Below are 16,997 nucleotides of genomic sequence, written 5' to 3' on the forward strand. Positions count from 1 at the left end.
AGCCTATAGATACCAAAACAGTTATTATAATGTTATCTGGAAGTACAGACAGAATCCATTAAAACTTTTACTTATCTATAATAAAAAGGTTATTTTTTCCATACAGTGAATATCTGAATGGAAAATGAAAGCTCAGGTTACATGATATCAAAATGTTGATATTATGAAAAGTCTGTTTGCCTGTATTTGTGTCTGGGTGTATATGGGTAGAAAAAGAAACCAATTGATTAACTGTTGAACTATTTTATGCAGTTGTTTTGGCATTATGTAGATATGATATTAAGGAATTTTATAGCTTTGATATCTCTTTATTTTATGGACCATAAGATTTTGAGTTATCACGAACAGGTTGTTTTTCTGTCCATATGAATATCTCAAATACAATGAATTACTGTAGACTTAAAAAAAAAAAAAGCACCAAGGAAACTACAACTGTGCTCAATTCCACATTCAATATGCCTCAACTCTGCTTCCTGCTTCACATATTTCAACTCAGCTCAACTCAACTCCCTGTTCAAACATTTCAATCTGCAAACACTCCAACAAAAAAAATACTCAAAAATATCCAGGAACTGGAATGACAGAATAAGATGTTTGTTTGTGTAAGTATAGCAACTCTCTACTGTGTTTCCTGGGTTCCGAAAGCACTTTTTTGCTTGGAATCCACTTCAAAGAGGCCATGGTATTTCATTTCCTAGTTCTTCAATCCATCAATTTAACTTACAACTGCATTCAGTTTAACAACATACTATTCCAAGCAAACAGGATGAATGTCTTTATGAATGTCATGAAAGAATTTCATTGGCAATTGCTAAAGGGCTGAATGATTGAAGAGCAAGTTCAGAAATAAAGAGTAAAGATACTTGAAGGTCCTTGTCTCTTAGCTCTCCTCCCTAACCTAATAATATTCAGGGAGTCAATTATCTAAAATACAACTGGTATTTCATTTGAAAAAGGTGACCAGTATTCTGAATACTTTATTTAGTATATAGATATTTGGAAGCTATCCAAATAATTAATTAAAAGGCTTAAAAAAACTTTTATTCTAAATATTTGTCTTTATATGAAAAATTAAAATAATATATCAATTGTTGATAATTGCTAAATTTATGGCAGTCTTGCAAAACACTGCTTTTTAAAAAATGACTCTAAATGTATTTATTTAAGATTATGAGCTTATAGCACTTTCATATAATCAATGCATTTCATTTCCTTTCCTGTGTTATATTGTGTTATACTTATTTTCTCTTTCATTTAAAATTTTGAAAATTCTTCAGGAGAATATTTGTGATAACCTTAAATTAAAATCCATAAACAATAGGAATTAGCACACAGGAAAATAAATACATATGGTAAGAGCGCAGCATGGATTCCATTATTAATTAACTCTAAACTAATTAATAATTAGCTCTGGGAACTGGAGCAAAAATGAAAATATGAATTTATAAAGCTTTATTTATTCAAAAAGGAAAACAAAAACAAAACAAGTTTAGTCTGGGAAATAACTTTTCTGACACTAAATTTTAGGATTAATTTATTACATCAGTTCTTGCATCTAAGACTTGTACAACATAAGAGATAATCTATGTTTTGTAAAAAACAGAGAAATTTAGTGTGTGACAGTTTTACACTTGTTACTGAATAAAAAGTCATTAAAATATTACATCATAACTCAATGGAGTAATTTTTCTAAGTGGTTACACTAATTGAGGCTGCCATTGTTTTTAATTTAGCTGAACATAAGCAAGGCCCGAGTTGGTCACCTCAAGGATTACAGCCTTTGTTAAATTAGACTTTTTTGGGTAGAATGTCAGCTGAGACCTAGTAATGTTGACTAACTTGAGAAAGTGGGAGAAGATTGGAGGAGCAGAGCTCGAAGTTAACATAAGTTCCAGTGTTTAATTCATCTATGTTTTCTTGCTCTAGTACTTTGGAAGTGTTGCTGAAATTATCAAGAATCATCAACATAGCCCCCTGGTTCTTATCGACAATCAGAATAATACAAAAGATTCGACAAGACTGAAATATGCAGTTAAAGTTTCATAGATCTTTTTGAAAAGGGTCAACATCATTGCTTCAGACATTTTCCTTATTTCTGTTTTTGAGAAAAAGTCCCTAAACTTCTTATTTTGGATTCTGAATCATCCAGTGATAGTATAGAAGATGGAGGCAGCTTCTGAGGTGGTCATCCATTTCTTTATAAGAAGCTCACATGGACTTGTTCTATTGCCTGACCTGATGAACTGTGAATATTTGGTGAGATTGAGTTATCATGCTACTAACATTCTCCAAATAAACATCTTTATTTAAAAGAAATAGGTGTAAAGCCTTTTTAGTCATGTAAGAAAATAACACTCTATTTTCAAATATAAGAAAATCATATTCTTGGATTAAAACAAAGCTGCTGGAAATTTGGGCCAGCACAATTGTCACTGGTGTACTAATGTAATATCTACTGCCCATGCTTGACAATTATGTCTTGGTTGAAATTGTAATATGTAGAAAATAAAATATAGGTAATGTGCAATATTTATAAGTACTGATTAAGGGGGATGTCCATTTTGTGAGTGGGAAACTGCAACTAAGCTGTGGGAAATGTACATACCCAGCCATGGAAGATGTATATAGAGATGAACTTTCTAGAAGATCTTGTCCACAATTAGTGTTGTTAGTTTTGCTTATTAAAAATGGTTCTACTCTCTTTGATCTGCATGTCTATTAAGTGGGTCCTTGATACAAGGTTCTAAGGGGGATGAGAGCAAAACTAGGGAAAAATCCCTCAGAACAAGAGCAGAAAAGCAGACATTGATGAACACTAAGGAATGAAAGACATACCATTATGAGCAGTCATATCCAAGGTCTTAGATCATCCTAGAAATGTAATATAGTTTGTCATATCAAAGCCTTTCATTCTACTCTGTACCTTAAACAGGCCCTTAAATGATAAATCAACTCATTAAGATAAATCAGATAATTAAGTGAAGAATATACTTGATTACAGAATAAGATAGCAAAATCTGAAAAGATTTTGAAAGGCTAGAAGGCAGTATTTCAGAGTAACGAACACACAGACCCACTTATAAAGATAATTGTATTTCTAGCCTCTAGAACTGAGAGACAATGAATTTCTGGGGTTTTTTTCCTTTTTTTTAAATTTTTTAAATTTATTTGACAGACAGAGATCGTAAGTAGGTGGAGAGGCAGGCAGAGAGAGAGGAGGAAGCAGGCTCCCTGCTGAGCAGAGAGTCCGATGCGGGGCTCGATCCCAGGACCTGGGATCATGACCCGAGCCGAAGGCAGAGGCTTTAATCCACTGAGCCACCCAGGCGCCCCAATTTCTGGGTTTTTTTTAAAGCCATTCCATGTACGATACTTTGTTATGGTAGCCCTAGGAACATAGTACAATCCATATACATTTTTGACAGTGAAATCAAATACAAATGGGTTTTTGGAAATTTTGTATGGAAAGGTCTTTTTTTTTTTTTCCTTTTAGGAAAACAATGGAATCATTTAAAATGTTAGATGACTCACAATTGAACGAAAACTGGGTTTATCTTTTGTAAAGTAAAGCATCCATTTGTAGTTAAAGTATGAGGTTTCTGTTTCAATTTTTCTCAGTGTTATAAGGAATTATTTTCTACTTGAAGAAATTCCCACTAATTCCTTCTGCTACCACAGTGATCCTGGCTCCATAACAACTTTTTTGCATTCATCCCCTCTCTCTGCTCCCCGGTAGCCTATTCCAACTAAGTGAAGGAGAATAGCCATGAGATAATACTAATCCAGATGACTGACATTCAGCTCTGCTAGGGTCAGTTTCTTGGAGCAGAGGCTGGGAGAATTTCTGGGAGATAAGCCAGTCTCTGTTGAGGGATCCACTTCTCCCCTAAGCTGGAGAAACACCCTATCCAAGACAGCAGTCTTTTCCTCCTTATCTGTTATAAGAGGATGACCCTACCTACTTCTCTAAACCCTTCCTAAGCTACTCTGTGAAACTAGAAAAGCTTTCAAAAGCTCTCAAAGGCCCTGTCTGTGATCCGCAGTGTTTGACCAGCAGGTGGCTTTGCATAGGAAGATGTTCAGGCGAGCTAGGTGGTAGAATAAATTCACTAGTCAAGGAGAAGTACATCACGTAGCAGCTCAAGGAATCTAACCACTACAGTTCCTGTTTTATGTTTAAAGGGTGTTCCAAACTCCATTGCAGCTGCAGTGGGAGGAGGAATGTTCCTTTGTTCAATTGACAACAGAGATGGGAAGAGGAGGCCAGTGGCCACCAGAAGCCTGAAGTGTGCTATGACGAGTCAGCCAAAGCAATGGTCCACACGCCCTCCAGTCTGGGAGCTAAACCCATCCCACTGCAGCTGTGACGGGCTTGCCGAAAAGGGAGGCCCAGAGAATAGAATGTAGAGATGTGAGTAAGACGTGATCTTCAGCCAGACTGAGTTCCTGTCTTTCAAAATGGCCCTAAGATGCCGAATAACTCAGCCGCTGTTTCCAGGCAGTGTCGCAAGGAAACCACTGAAACACCTGCCTCCCAGCAAGGCTGGTTGCACTGAGTGCCCTTGGCACTCGGCAGCTGTGTCTAACCATGAGGTGAGGAGGCAGCGGCTTCAGAGTTAGGTTGGGGTACCCTAGTCCTACCATTTATCAGGTTGTTATAGGGCATGTTCTTACTGTTCTAAGCCTCAGTGTATACATTTGTAAAATGATATCTGTCTGGTAATGATACAAGAATCAAGATAAGCTAGTAAATGTTAAATACCTAGCATTTAGTTGTGCCTAATAAATATTAATTTCTAGTCCACTAACAATATCTCCTTTACAGATAAAATGTAGTCCATGGGCAATCCTTCAAAGAAACCCATCTATAAGTATTTTTGAATGTTTAATAATTTTAATTTTGTCTCAGGAAAATCCCATATATTTCTCTATGCCCATGGTTATTAATCTTTTGATTATTATAAAATTCTTTGAGAATTTGATAAGCGCTAAGGGTGTTTGCCCATAGTGCTTATCAGAACGTGGTAATGCATACACACAAACTCTACTCAAATTTCATGAGATACATGGTCCCCTAGGGTCTGTCCATGGACCACAGGTCCAAGGATACAAGGCTAAGGACAGTTGCCCTACATCTTAAAATGTGAAGCATCAAAATGTATATATTTTTCTACTAAGGACCTGAAAGTAACTCTTCCGTGAGCCAAGAAGCATGAGGCTACTTTGGTTTAGTGCAAGGGCTTAAGAGTGTGTTGCCTTAATCTCTGTTTGTAATCCGTGCTTCACCAGTAATAGATAGTGTGAACTTCACCAAGTTATGTGTCTTGGTTTCCTCATAAAATGGAGATGGTAATGCAACCAACCTTATGGCGTTGTTAAATGAGTGTGTTAAATATAGTAAAACTTGGAAATGTTAATTATTATTCTTTAATTCAACCCGCCATCATTTACTGAGCCTTGTCTATGTCTGTCCATATGTATGTCAGGCACATGAAACACACAAGTAATCTCAAGTCCTTGAAGGTAACTAAACAGCCATCCAAATATCTCCTAATATCAGAGTCATCACTTTATAAAAATATCAAACAGAACCTTTATCCAGGATGGTAATTGTACTTAAAATAATGGTACACAATTAAAATAACCCTTCAAATAAATAATGTTAAGTGGAATAAAAGTCCCTACTTAAAAGAACTTGCCTGTTCTCTTAAGTGCAGTGTGCCCCCCACATTTTCCCCCTAGACAAATGTAGAACTTCTAAATTTTGTCTGTTATCTTTTTCCTACCTATAAATGGGCCCACTTAGGCCTAGGTTTTAATCCTGCTGGCTCTGTCCTTCACTAGCTGTATCATCTTGAACAAAGTGCTCGGTGAACTTGTTTTTTTTATTTACCTTGTAGAGTTTTTATAAGACTAATATATACAGATACCTAGACATAGTAGGTTCCTACAAATACCTCACTTGTAAGTCTAGAGGCAAAAGACAATTTGAAGATTATTGCAGGAAAGCTGTTGTGAGAAGATATGGGGCTAACCTCTGGTAGGTGACCAGGGCCCCATAAAGAAACAGATATAAGGGAAATGTCTAAGAGGCACTAAGACTAAACGACTAAGAGGGAATGGTGACTGGCCACATATGGGATATAGGGTGAAATATGAGTCCACACTGATTCCATTGATTCAAGGCTGGATAACTGGAAGCCTGAAACTGCCTCTGACTGAGAGAAAAAAGTCTGAAGGGAGAGCTGACCTGTATTACATCCTTGACCTCATGGTTCTAAGAGTCTCAAAGGCAGTTCATTGACTAGGATATCAGAACAAGTCGGAAGACTTAAATTCATGTATAGACTGATTAATAGGAAAATGTATTGTATTGTATTGTATTGTATTGGCTTGGTAAGAAACCTTAGAAAATATCCAGGAAGCTGGGGCATTAGAGGAACTGCATTAAATGTTAACATGATACTGGTGGTTTTACATTTTTGTTTGGTTTTCAGGATGACATAAGGAAATAGTGTTTTATGAAGATTGTTCTGAAAAGGTACACAAAACTGAAAGGCTGGAGGCAGACAGACTGGACTTTGGATTAGCTGAGGCCTGGAGTAGTGAGGCTCCAGATTAGTATGGTGGGAGCAAGAAGGGAAAGGGAGGAGAACCCAGAAAAGGACACTCCAGGACTTGGAGGTCAGCACAATGTGTTTGAGATTCATCCACATCATTATGTGTATCATAGTCGTTTTTTTTTTAAAGTTGAGTAGTATGCTAGCATACGGATATATATCAGTTTGTTTTTCTATACACTCATTGATGGAGTTTGATTGTTTCTGGCTTTTGAAGGATGGCAGTTGCTATGAACGGTTGTGTGGAAGTCCTTATGTGAACATCTGTTTTCATTCCTCTTAGGTAAATACCTAGGAGTGATAATCCTGGGTCACACGGAATATGTATATTTAACTTTGTAAAAACCTCCAAAATGTTTCCAAAGTAAATGTCCCACTTTACACTGACATCAGTAGTATATGAGAGTTCTGTTGGTCCACACTCTAATCAGCACAATACTATCAGTATTTTAATCATCCTAGTAGGTATGTAAGTAGTATTTCACTGTGGCTTTGTGTGTTTTTTTTTTTTTAAAGATTTTATTTATTTATTTGACAGACAGAGATCACAAGTAGGCAGAGAGGCAGGCAGAGAGAGAGGAAGGGAAGCAGGCTCCCTGCTGAGCAGAGAGCCCGATGCGGGGCTCGATCTCAGGACCCTGAGATCATGACCTGAGCCGAAGGCAGAGGCCTTAACCCTCTGAGCCACCCAGGCGCCCCTGTGGCTTTGTGTTTTATTGAGGACTAATGATATTGAACACCCTGTCATGTGTATATATCTTCCTTCTTTGAAATGTCTGTTCAAATCTTTGGCCCATAAAAAAAATTGGGTTGTCTTTTTTTTATTAAATTATAAGAATGTATTATATATTCTGGATGTAAGTTCCTTGATAAATAATATGTATTATAAATATATTATTTTGCTTCCCTGGAGTGAACCCTATTTGATCGTGATATATGACCTGTTTTATATATTGCTGATTTGATTTGCCTTTTTTTTTTTTTTTTTACATGCGTTCACTAGGGATGTCGATTTGCTTTGTTTTTTTTTATTTGATTTTTACATGCATTCACTAGGGATGTCAGTCTGTAGTGTTCTTTTCTTATATTGTCTGTCAGGTTTTAGTATCAGGGGAATGATGGACTCATAAAATAACATGAAAAATGTTCCCTTTTCTGCTTTCTGAAAGGATTTGTAAAGCACTGATATTACTGCTTCCTTATATGTTTGATGGAATTCACCAACAAGGCCTAGATATAGGCTGGTGTTCTCTTTGTGTGAAAGTTTTTAATTATGAATTCAATTATTTAAATGGATACAGGCTATTGAGACTTTCTATTTTTTCTATGTGTTTTGTTAATTAATGTCTTTTAAATAATTTAATTCAAATAGAATGTTTAATTTACATAAGGTTGATAGTAATATTCTCATATAATCCTTTTAAAATCTGTAGGGTCTGGATTAATATCCCCTCTTTCAGTTCTGATGTTGGTAATATGTATCTTCTTATTTGCTTTAGTCCAGCTAAAGATCATTTTTATGATCTTTCCAAAAATCCAAATTTTAGTTTCATTAATTCTATTATTTGTCTGTTTTCTATTCATTCATTTCCACAGATGCCTTTATTATTCCTTCTTTCTACGTATTTTGGGTTTAATTTTCTCTTCTTTATATGTTTTCTAAAGATGGGAACTTACATAAATAAGTTTAAAACATTATTGTTTTCTGATATAACTATTTAAATTTTTTTAAAATGATTTTATTTATTTATTTGAGAGAGAGAGTGAGCATGAGAGGAGAGAGGTCAGCGGGAGAAGCAGACTCCCTGCCGAGCAGGGAGTCCGATGTGGAACTCAATCCCAGGATCCAGGGCCTGAGCCGGAGGCAGTTGCTTAACCAACTGAGCCACCCAGGCGCCCCTGATATAACTATTTAAAGCTGAAAGTTTCCCTCCAAGCACAGCTTTAGAATATCTCACAAATTTTAATATAGTTTTCTCAGTTTTATTCACTTCGAACATTTTCAGATTTTGTGATTTCTTTTCTTTAAACCATTGGTTGATCAGAAAAGTGCTATTTAATTCCTGAATATCTGACGATTTTCCAAATCTTTTTCTGAGATTGATTTCTGATTGAATTCTGTTGCAGACAGAAAATATAGTCTATATGAACTCAATTATTTTAAATTTATTAAAAATTGGAATGATCCAGTGGACGTCCCCTATATACATATAAAGGTAGAGGGTGGAGTGTTATAAAATTTCATTTAGCTCAGGGCACCTGGATGGCTCAGTGGGTTAAGCCTCTGCCTTTGGCTCAGATCATGATCTCAGGGTCATGGGATCAAGCCCCACATCAGGCTCTTTGCTCAGCAGGGAGTCTGCTTCTGCCTGCCTCTATGCCTGCTTGTGATCTCTGTCAAATAAATAAATAAAATCTTTAAAAATTTTTTTCATTTAGCTCAAGTTGATTGGTAATGTTTCTTATGTCTTTTATGTCCTTAGTGGTCTGATTTTTTTTTTTTTTTTTTTTTTGCCACCTGTTCTATCAATTACTGAGAGTGTTGAAATATCTAACAGTACTTGTGGATTTGTGGATTTCTCTCTGTAATTCTGTTCATCTTTGCTTCATACATTTTGAAGCTTTGGTATTATGCACATAGAACTTAAGAATTGTTATATCTTCTTAATGAACAGATCTCTTTATCCTAAGTGTTTCTTTTTATCCCTAGCATTATTTTTTGCTTTCAAATCTACATATTTTTATTCTCATTCATAATTTCTGACTTCTAATGGGAGTGTTTTCACCATTTACATTTAATACAGTTATTGATGATTGGGTTTAAATCTATTTTCTTTATTAACATAATCCCATCTGTTTTTCCTCCCTTTTTCTCTGGCTTCTGGTGGGTTGAAGTTTTTCAAATCAAGTCTATCTTCACTATTGAATTACTAACTATATATCTCTTTATTCTTTTTAATGGTTGTTCTGGGGTTTACAAAATACATCTTTTACTTACAATTTATCTTCAATACAATACAAATACAATACAATAGTGTATCTCCATTTCTCCTTCTGTGACTTTGTACTATTGTTATACATTTTACTTCTACAGGTTATAAATACCATGATGTTATTTTTTGCCTTAAATGATGAATTCTCCTTAAAAGAACCTAAACAAAGCAGGGAATGTCTTTTAATACTTATTCATTTACTAACATTTCCAGTGCTCTTAATTCCTTTGTATAGATCAAATATCCATCAGGCATTATTTTCCTGTCACCTGAAGCATTTTTCTTAATATTTAAGATAGTCCAATTTTGCTGGTGAGGACTTGTCTTAGATTTCTCTTGTGTGAAATTGTCTTTGTTTTATCTTCATTTTTGAAGAATAATTTTTCTAAAGAATTCAAGAATGACTTTTCCCCTTAATACCTTGTAGCTATCATTCCACTGTCTTCTGGCTTGTGTAGCTTCTGATGATAAGTATGCTATAATTCTTCTCTTTGATTCTTAGCACATAATATGTGCTTTTTCTTCTCTGGCCACTCTAAACATTTTCTCTTTATCACTTGTGATTATGAAAATGTGATTATGGTGTGTCTTAGTGTGATGTGTCTTTATTCTTTTCCTGCCTGAGCTTCATGTTGCTTCTTAGATTTAGTTTTCATCAAATTTAGGAAAAAACCCCATTACTCCTGCAGATATTTTGCCTGTCCTCTTCCTTCTCCTCCCCTTCTGGGACTCCAGGAACACAAATGTCATTACTTGACATTACCTAACAGCAGCAGCCATGGAGATGTGCTGCTTGAATTTCCCCATCAAGAAAAAACTGGGCATTCAACTTGAGGAATGCAATTAGACGACAGCCTTCAGCTGTTAGTGCTTTTAGAATCTACCTTGGGTTTTGAGCATCCATGCTCTTCCTAGACAGTCTTCACTCTGGTCATTTCTCCCCAACAGGGAACTCTAATGGGAAGTCTTTGACCGAATACACTCATTGAGTTGGCTGATTTTATCAGCAATGCATGGCAGACTGAAGCTTTCTATACCCAATCCTACTTCCATTCACAAATCCTGTTTTCCCACCAGTATCTGCACTATGGTTTCAAGGTTTTTCTTACTCAATTTTGTTCCCTCCCCTTTTAATTTTTCCCAGGCATTACTGTTCAATAAGCCTCTTGCATTCCAAACTCAGCATCTGCTCCTCAGAAAACCCAACTAACAAGGTTAGTACCGGAGTAGTCCAAAAAAGTAGGCAGTAAGATAGGTCTTTGGACCAGATTACTAACCACCCAGCTCGTAGTGAGGACCTCATCCTGGGGGTATTTGAGACATGGACCATCCCTGGTATAAAGTGGCAACCCAGTTGCTAATCTCCTGCAGAGAAAGAAGAAAACACTTAAGACCAAACTCAGGATTTAATAGAGTTGCTGAGTTGCAAAGAAAATTTAATTCTGAACCAAGACAGGTATGTTATGCCAGTGTGAGAGTCCTAGTTCAGAAAACCTAACACCCTGACAGGCAGGATGAGTATATCTGGTGATGAATGGTGATTTTTCCCAAAAGTGGATTAGGGATGCCCAGTGACACTCTTCAGTGTTTCTCAGCCACACAGCAGGTCCAGTTCTAGCCTGTGGCATCATCCCACTGAAGTTTTCTGCCACCCTACAGGCCAATTTCTGCTAACTGGCTCTAGCCAACCAGTGCTTATAAGCAAATTTCTCTCAGCCACCTAGTAGGCTCCAGCTTGACCACACCCTTTAGTGAGTTTCTCTGCCACTCAGTGGGGCAACTACCTGTGGACCAGCCTAAGGCTGCCCTTGCCTTCCAGTTTCTGTAACACTCAGCAGGTTGTTTACAACAGAGGAGCTCTTGCTGACCAGCATCCACCAATGAGTTTCAGAGCTTCTGAATTGACTACCGCTACAGACAAGCTAAAGTCTGCACCATCTAGCTGAATGTGCTATTGGTGGCTACAACCCCTTCAGTAAGGTCTGAGGCTTTAACCCACTGAGCCACTCAGGCGCCCCTATAGGTCTTTCATCCATTTTGAATTAACTTTTATATATGATGTGAGGTAGTGTACAAATGCATTCTTTTGCACGTGGATGTCCAGTTGTCACAGCAACAGTTGTTAAAAGACTGTTCTTTCCATATTTAAATGTCTTGGCATTCTTGTCGAAAGTCAATTGACTATTAATGTATGAATTTATTTCCAGACTCTCAGTTCTATTCCATTGATCTACATGTCTATTATGTCAGGACTCAATGGTCTTGATTAGAGTAGCTTTGTACAACTTTCTTCTTCTCTTCAAAATTGTTTTCGCTATTGGTTATTGTGAATCCTCTGCATTTCTATATGAATTTTTAGAATCAGTTTGTCAATTTTTTGCAAACAAAGGCAGCTAGAATTCTGAAAGGGATTGTGTTGAACCTGTGGTCAATTTGGGAAGTCTTTCAATCTTAACAATATTAAGTCTTTGGGTCCACAAACATCAGTTGTCTCTACATTTATTTAAGTCTTTAACTTTTTTCTTTTTCTTTTTTTTTTTTAAAGATTTTATTTATTTACTTGAGAGAGAGACAGTGAGAGAGAGCATGAACGAGGAGAAGGTCAGAGAGAGAAGCAGACTCCCCATGGAGCTGGGAGCCTGATGCGGGACTCGATCCCGGGACTCCAGGATCATGACCTGAGCCGAAGGCAGTCGTCTAACCAACTGAGCCACCCAGGCATCCCAAGTCTTTAACTTTTTTCAACAATGATTTGTAGTTTCAGTATAAAAGTCTTGCATTTTTTTTTTTTTTTTTTTTGGTCAGATTTATTTTTGCCCTTTAGCTGACACTCTAGATGGAATCTTTTTCCCTCAATTTAGGATTGTTTATTGCTAAAATCTAAAATCAAGTAGAACTGGTTTTTCTACTGATCTTGTATATCTGCACCCTTACTGATCTCATGTATAGATTATGAAAAAAATTTAGTGGATTCCTTAGGATTTTTCACATACAAATCCCATCATTTCATATTATAGATATTTTTAATTCTTCCTTTCCTACCTTTTTTTTTTTCTTGTATTTGCCTAATTGCTCTGACTAGAATGGCTAGTATAATGTTTAGTGAAAGTGGTGAGAGGACATCTTTTCTTGTTCTTGATCTTAAGGGGAAGGTTTTCAGTCTTTAACCTTTAAATTTGACATTAGCAGTAGCCCTGAAGATAAAATCCCCATTCCTGGTAATAGATAGAACAGAACTGACCTCAACCACAAAGAATTGTAATCATTTGTTTTGACTAGTCTGGTGGCTTTCTGGAAGACTGGCTCTTGTCTGCCTTGCCTGGAACTAAAGCTGCTACCTAGGGGCAATGTTGAAACATTAAAAGGCAAATGTTTTGGTTACTGTTGCCTGAGTAAGAGATAACAATTGAGGTAAGCAAGAGACTGACCTTTGAAAAGCTAGGGAGGACAGGCTGGGGAATGAATGATGTCGATAGGGCTTTGTAAAGTTACAACATGTTTCTGGGAATCTAGAAGACCACATGCACAGTCAGGGTTGTGTGTGTCCTAAGGAGAGCCCTGAGAAGAGAGAATCTATAAACTTAAAGATAGATCAATTAACATTGTCCAGTTTGAGGAACAGGAAAAAAAAATTAAGAAAAATGAACAGAGCCTAAGATAATAGGGCCAACAAGCGTAACAGCATATATATAATGGGAGTTCCAGGGAGAGAGAAGAAAAAGAAAGCATTAAAAATAATTATTTGAAGAAAACTTCCCAAACCTGATGAAAAATATTAACCTACAAATCCGTGAAACTTCAGAAACTCCAAGTTCTCAAAGATATGTATACTCAGACATATTATAATCAAACTATTTAAAAAAAAACAAAACAAGGGAGAATCTTGAAAGCAGCAAGAGAGAAGTGACTCATCACATACGAGGGGTCCTCAATAACATTAACAGCTGACTTCTCTACAGAAACTATGGGGGCCAGCAGTGAGGACATAGTCAAGGTGCTGAATGGGAAAAAACTACCAACCAATTTTATAGTCAGCAAAACTACCCTTCAAAAAGGGAAAAAATTCAGACATTCCCAGATAAACATTACTAGCAGAACTGTCCTACAAAGAATTGCCAAAGGGCGTCCTTTAGGCTGAAAGGACACTAGATAGTAATTCCAACACACACAAAGCCAGACAGAACTGATAATGGTAATTATAAAATAAGTAAATGTGTTTATTTATAACTTTTCCCCTCAGTTTAAATGCATAAAGCAATAATTGATGGGCAACTAACTTATAATGATATAATTTTTGATAAAAGCAGAAGTGGAGGAATGAAGTCTAGAGCAAAATTTTTAGTACTGAAATTACTAAACTAGATGAAATAGATCAGCTCAATCTCTTCTAATAAAAATTTTCTATGCTTTAAATTGTCTATTTCTTTTTTTTTTCATTTGTTATTTTGATGTCATATCTAAGAAGACAAAGGTCACAATATTTACTTCCACGAGTTTTATAGTTTTGCCTACATTTTGGCTCATGATCCATTTTTACATTTTTAGTTAACTTTTGCACACGTAGTGTGAGGAAGACTTTTTTTCCCCCCCACTTTACTTTTCCCATCCATGCTTCAGATTTTGTAATCTCTCTCCATCTGTCTTCAGGTTTGCTGATTCTTCTGCTGGCTCAAATGTACTGTTAAGCCTCCCTAGCAAAAGTTCCACTTTGGTTACTGAAATTTCCAACTCCACAATTTTCATTCCATTCTTACTTCCCATCTTTTTTTTCATTTGATGAGTCACTGTCAACATACTTTCTTTTAATTCTTTAAACTTGGTTTCCTTTAGGTCTTTGAACATATCTGCATTTGCTGCATAACACTTACCCTGTATCTGGTACCCCCTGAAGGAAGTTTCTATTGCCCACTTTTGCCCGTCACACTTTCCTATTTCTTTGAACATCTCATAATTTTGCATTGAAAACAGGACATTTTAGATAATATATTGTAGGATCTCTCCATGGTAGTTCTCCTGTCCACTCTGGGCTTATTTTTAGTTAGTGACTTGGCTGGACTAGTTCATGAAGTCTGTGCCTTTGATGTCACTGTTCAACTTGTTTCTCCCTCATTTTTATCTTCAAGTCTGACTTCCTAGGGGTTGCTTCTGAGTTAACATCATTTAATGATTAGTCACTAATTAATAAGAGGTTGTGTTTACGCCCCCTTAATTAGAGAGATTTACACTGTGTGGGGCTTGGCATTTTTTCACTGTTTAGGGAGTTTCCAAGTTTTGTCCTACATTCTGTCAGGTATTTGTAACTAAGACATTCCCCCTCTGGTTGCTCCTATGTGGCTATAGCCTTCAACCCCCACACATTATTTCTGATCACAAGGTACGTCTTTAGTTTTACCCACTCTCTTCGTCTCCCTTATCTTGTCTGTAAGCTTTCTGGCTATATTTATTGGCATCACCAGCAATTGTTAGCCTCTATTCATTGGTAGCTGATTGTCCTTTAGTTTTCAAGCATATTCAGGGGTACAAACTGCTCCAGTCTGTTCCAGTTGAAGTTAGGTCCCTAGTAATGGGAAGTGTGCTGTCAAGTCTTTGAAGCTCACTCAAACCTCCCTTTAAACAGAACCCCTTTGCCTTTGTGCTATGGAGCATTGGGGTGGGGGGTGGGAAGTAGGGTATAGCTTGGGAACCCACCTCTTATTGAACGTCTCCCAGATCCTCCCTACAGAGCAGCTGTCAGGGGTTAGAGGAGGGCATAGGAGAGAATCCTTTATCACCTCCCAGTATGGATCTTCTCTAGCCCAGAAACAGAGGACAGAATCTGCTAACGTTCAACCAGCTGCAGAATGTATGCAGAATAGCTCTTCTGTCCCCAGAAAGCTGGGGCAGATTTAAGCTGCCATTTGGATGCCAAGCCCACCAGAGCAGGTCTCTTGCAACATGGTTGTGTGGGAAAGTGGACTTGCACTGTAAGAGTAGCTGTCCTGTCCAGATTCTCCTTATACTACAGGATTTGGGAGTCATACAATGGCTAACCAGCAGCCACCTCCCACTTGATTTAAGCCTTCTGTGGAACACCTGTGTGGCACATGGGATCTACAAATAGGGATATATTTAATCTTACACCCAGACAAACTGTTTATCACCCAGTTAGGTTTTGTGGTGTTTCCTTTGACAGCTTTACATAACTTTTAAAATATATTTTTTGTGGCTCTTAATATAAATGGGTCTTCTTTTGTTGTTTGCCAAATGATTAAGTGTTCAGGAAAGCTCATTTTCAGTGTACTTCTTTGGATTTTCAAAATACTGAAATCAATTCATTTGCAAATAGTGTTTTGATTTCTATCCAAGTTTTTCATTTTGTTTTCCTATCTTTTTACGTTAGCAATAACTTATGAAGTAACTGATGACAGCAGGCACCTTAAATGAAAGAAGCAGTTTCAGTCACAACCCCAAACATTACCTTCACTTTTTGTTAAAGGACTCTTAAGTATTAGGGAAGAACTCTTCTAACATATTAAAAATGACTTTACTAGGAATGAGTATTTTTTTTGGTAAGTACATTCTTAACATTGACTAAAATTACAATTTTTGAAATTGATGTACCTAATATAGTATTTTTCCTCACTATTTACTCAAATATTTCCACTATCACAATGATGGAATGTACTTTAAAATAAAGATTTTTAAATTGGGGGCACTTAACACAAGTTCAAAAGATAGAAAAAAAAAATTCAAAGAAGACTTTGTTAAACACCTCTTCCAAGTTATTGACTACTTTTCAATTATCCAATTAAAAGCATACTTAAATCAACGAACAACAAAAATCAACCAAACTGATCCTATTTCAACTCTGCATTACAGGAAGATTTTTCTGCTACTGCTACATTCTTAAAGAGCAACAAATAAAATGTCCTGATCATTCCTCCAGCAAGTTTCACTAGATAAGATCCTAAATGGAGTCAAGGCACAGTGCTGAAAACAAGAATCCTAACAAGTTGCTATGTAATGATAAGGGGACATAAACAAAGTTAAATAAAAAAATTAATGAAAAACATCAGTAAATTAGCTGCATGGAATTAATACTGTTTTCACCTCGCCTCCATTTTCCCCAATCCCAAGAACTTTTACTACTTTTCTTAACAGCTATTTTAAATCACTTAGTAACTAGTATCTGTTTCTCATCTAACCTGAACAGAAATTCCCACAGCACCTGTTTCACTTTTAATCCCTCCATAAAATACATTTGCACACAAATGACCCATCTAATTTACCCACTAATCCTTTTCATTACCTTTACACTCTCTTCGCTTTTAAACACATCTACACTGGTAACTTATCAGCATATTTTAGTTTTTCTACTTTGTAAGTTTTATATAGCCGGTATGTA

At 36.5% G+C, this 16,997-nt stretch overlaps 1 protein-coding gene across 13 annotated transcripts in view; it reads left to right on the plus strand.

Annotated features, from left to right (window-relative positions):
• Nucleotides 1-16,637, plus strand: part of BLNK (B cell linker) — a 109,313-nt gene extending 92,676 nt beyond the window's left edge. For 12 of the 13 annotated variants that reach the window (XM_045068943.1, XM_045068939.1, XM_045068937.1 and 9 more), the window contains one exon: nucleotides 1,927-2,316. In XM_045068943.1, coding sequence (XP_044924878.1) covers nucleotides 1,927-2,046 — 120 coding nt within the window. In that variant the 3' untranslated portion in view covers nucleotides 2,047-2,316. Of the gene's footprint in view, nucleotides 1-1,926; nucleotides 2,317-16,471 lie in introns of those variants that run through there. The other variant, XM_045068941.1, reaches the window with a different exon arrangement.
• The last annotated feature ends 360 nt before the right edge of the window (nucleotides 16,638-16,997 follow it).

This window comes from Mustela putorius, unplaced genomic scaffold (genome assembly GCF_011764305.1).
Source record: "Mustela putorius furo isolate JIRA1106 unplaced genomic scaffold, ASM1176430v1.1 tig00003909_pilon_pilon_pilon, whole genome shotgun sequence".
In the NCBI taxonomy this organism is placed as follows: Eukaryota; Metazoa; Chordata; class Mammalia; order Carnivora; family Mustelidae; genus Mustela; species Mustela putorius.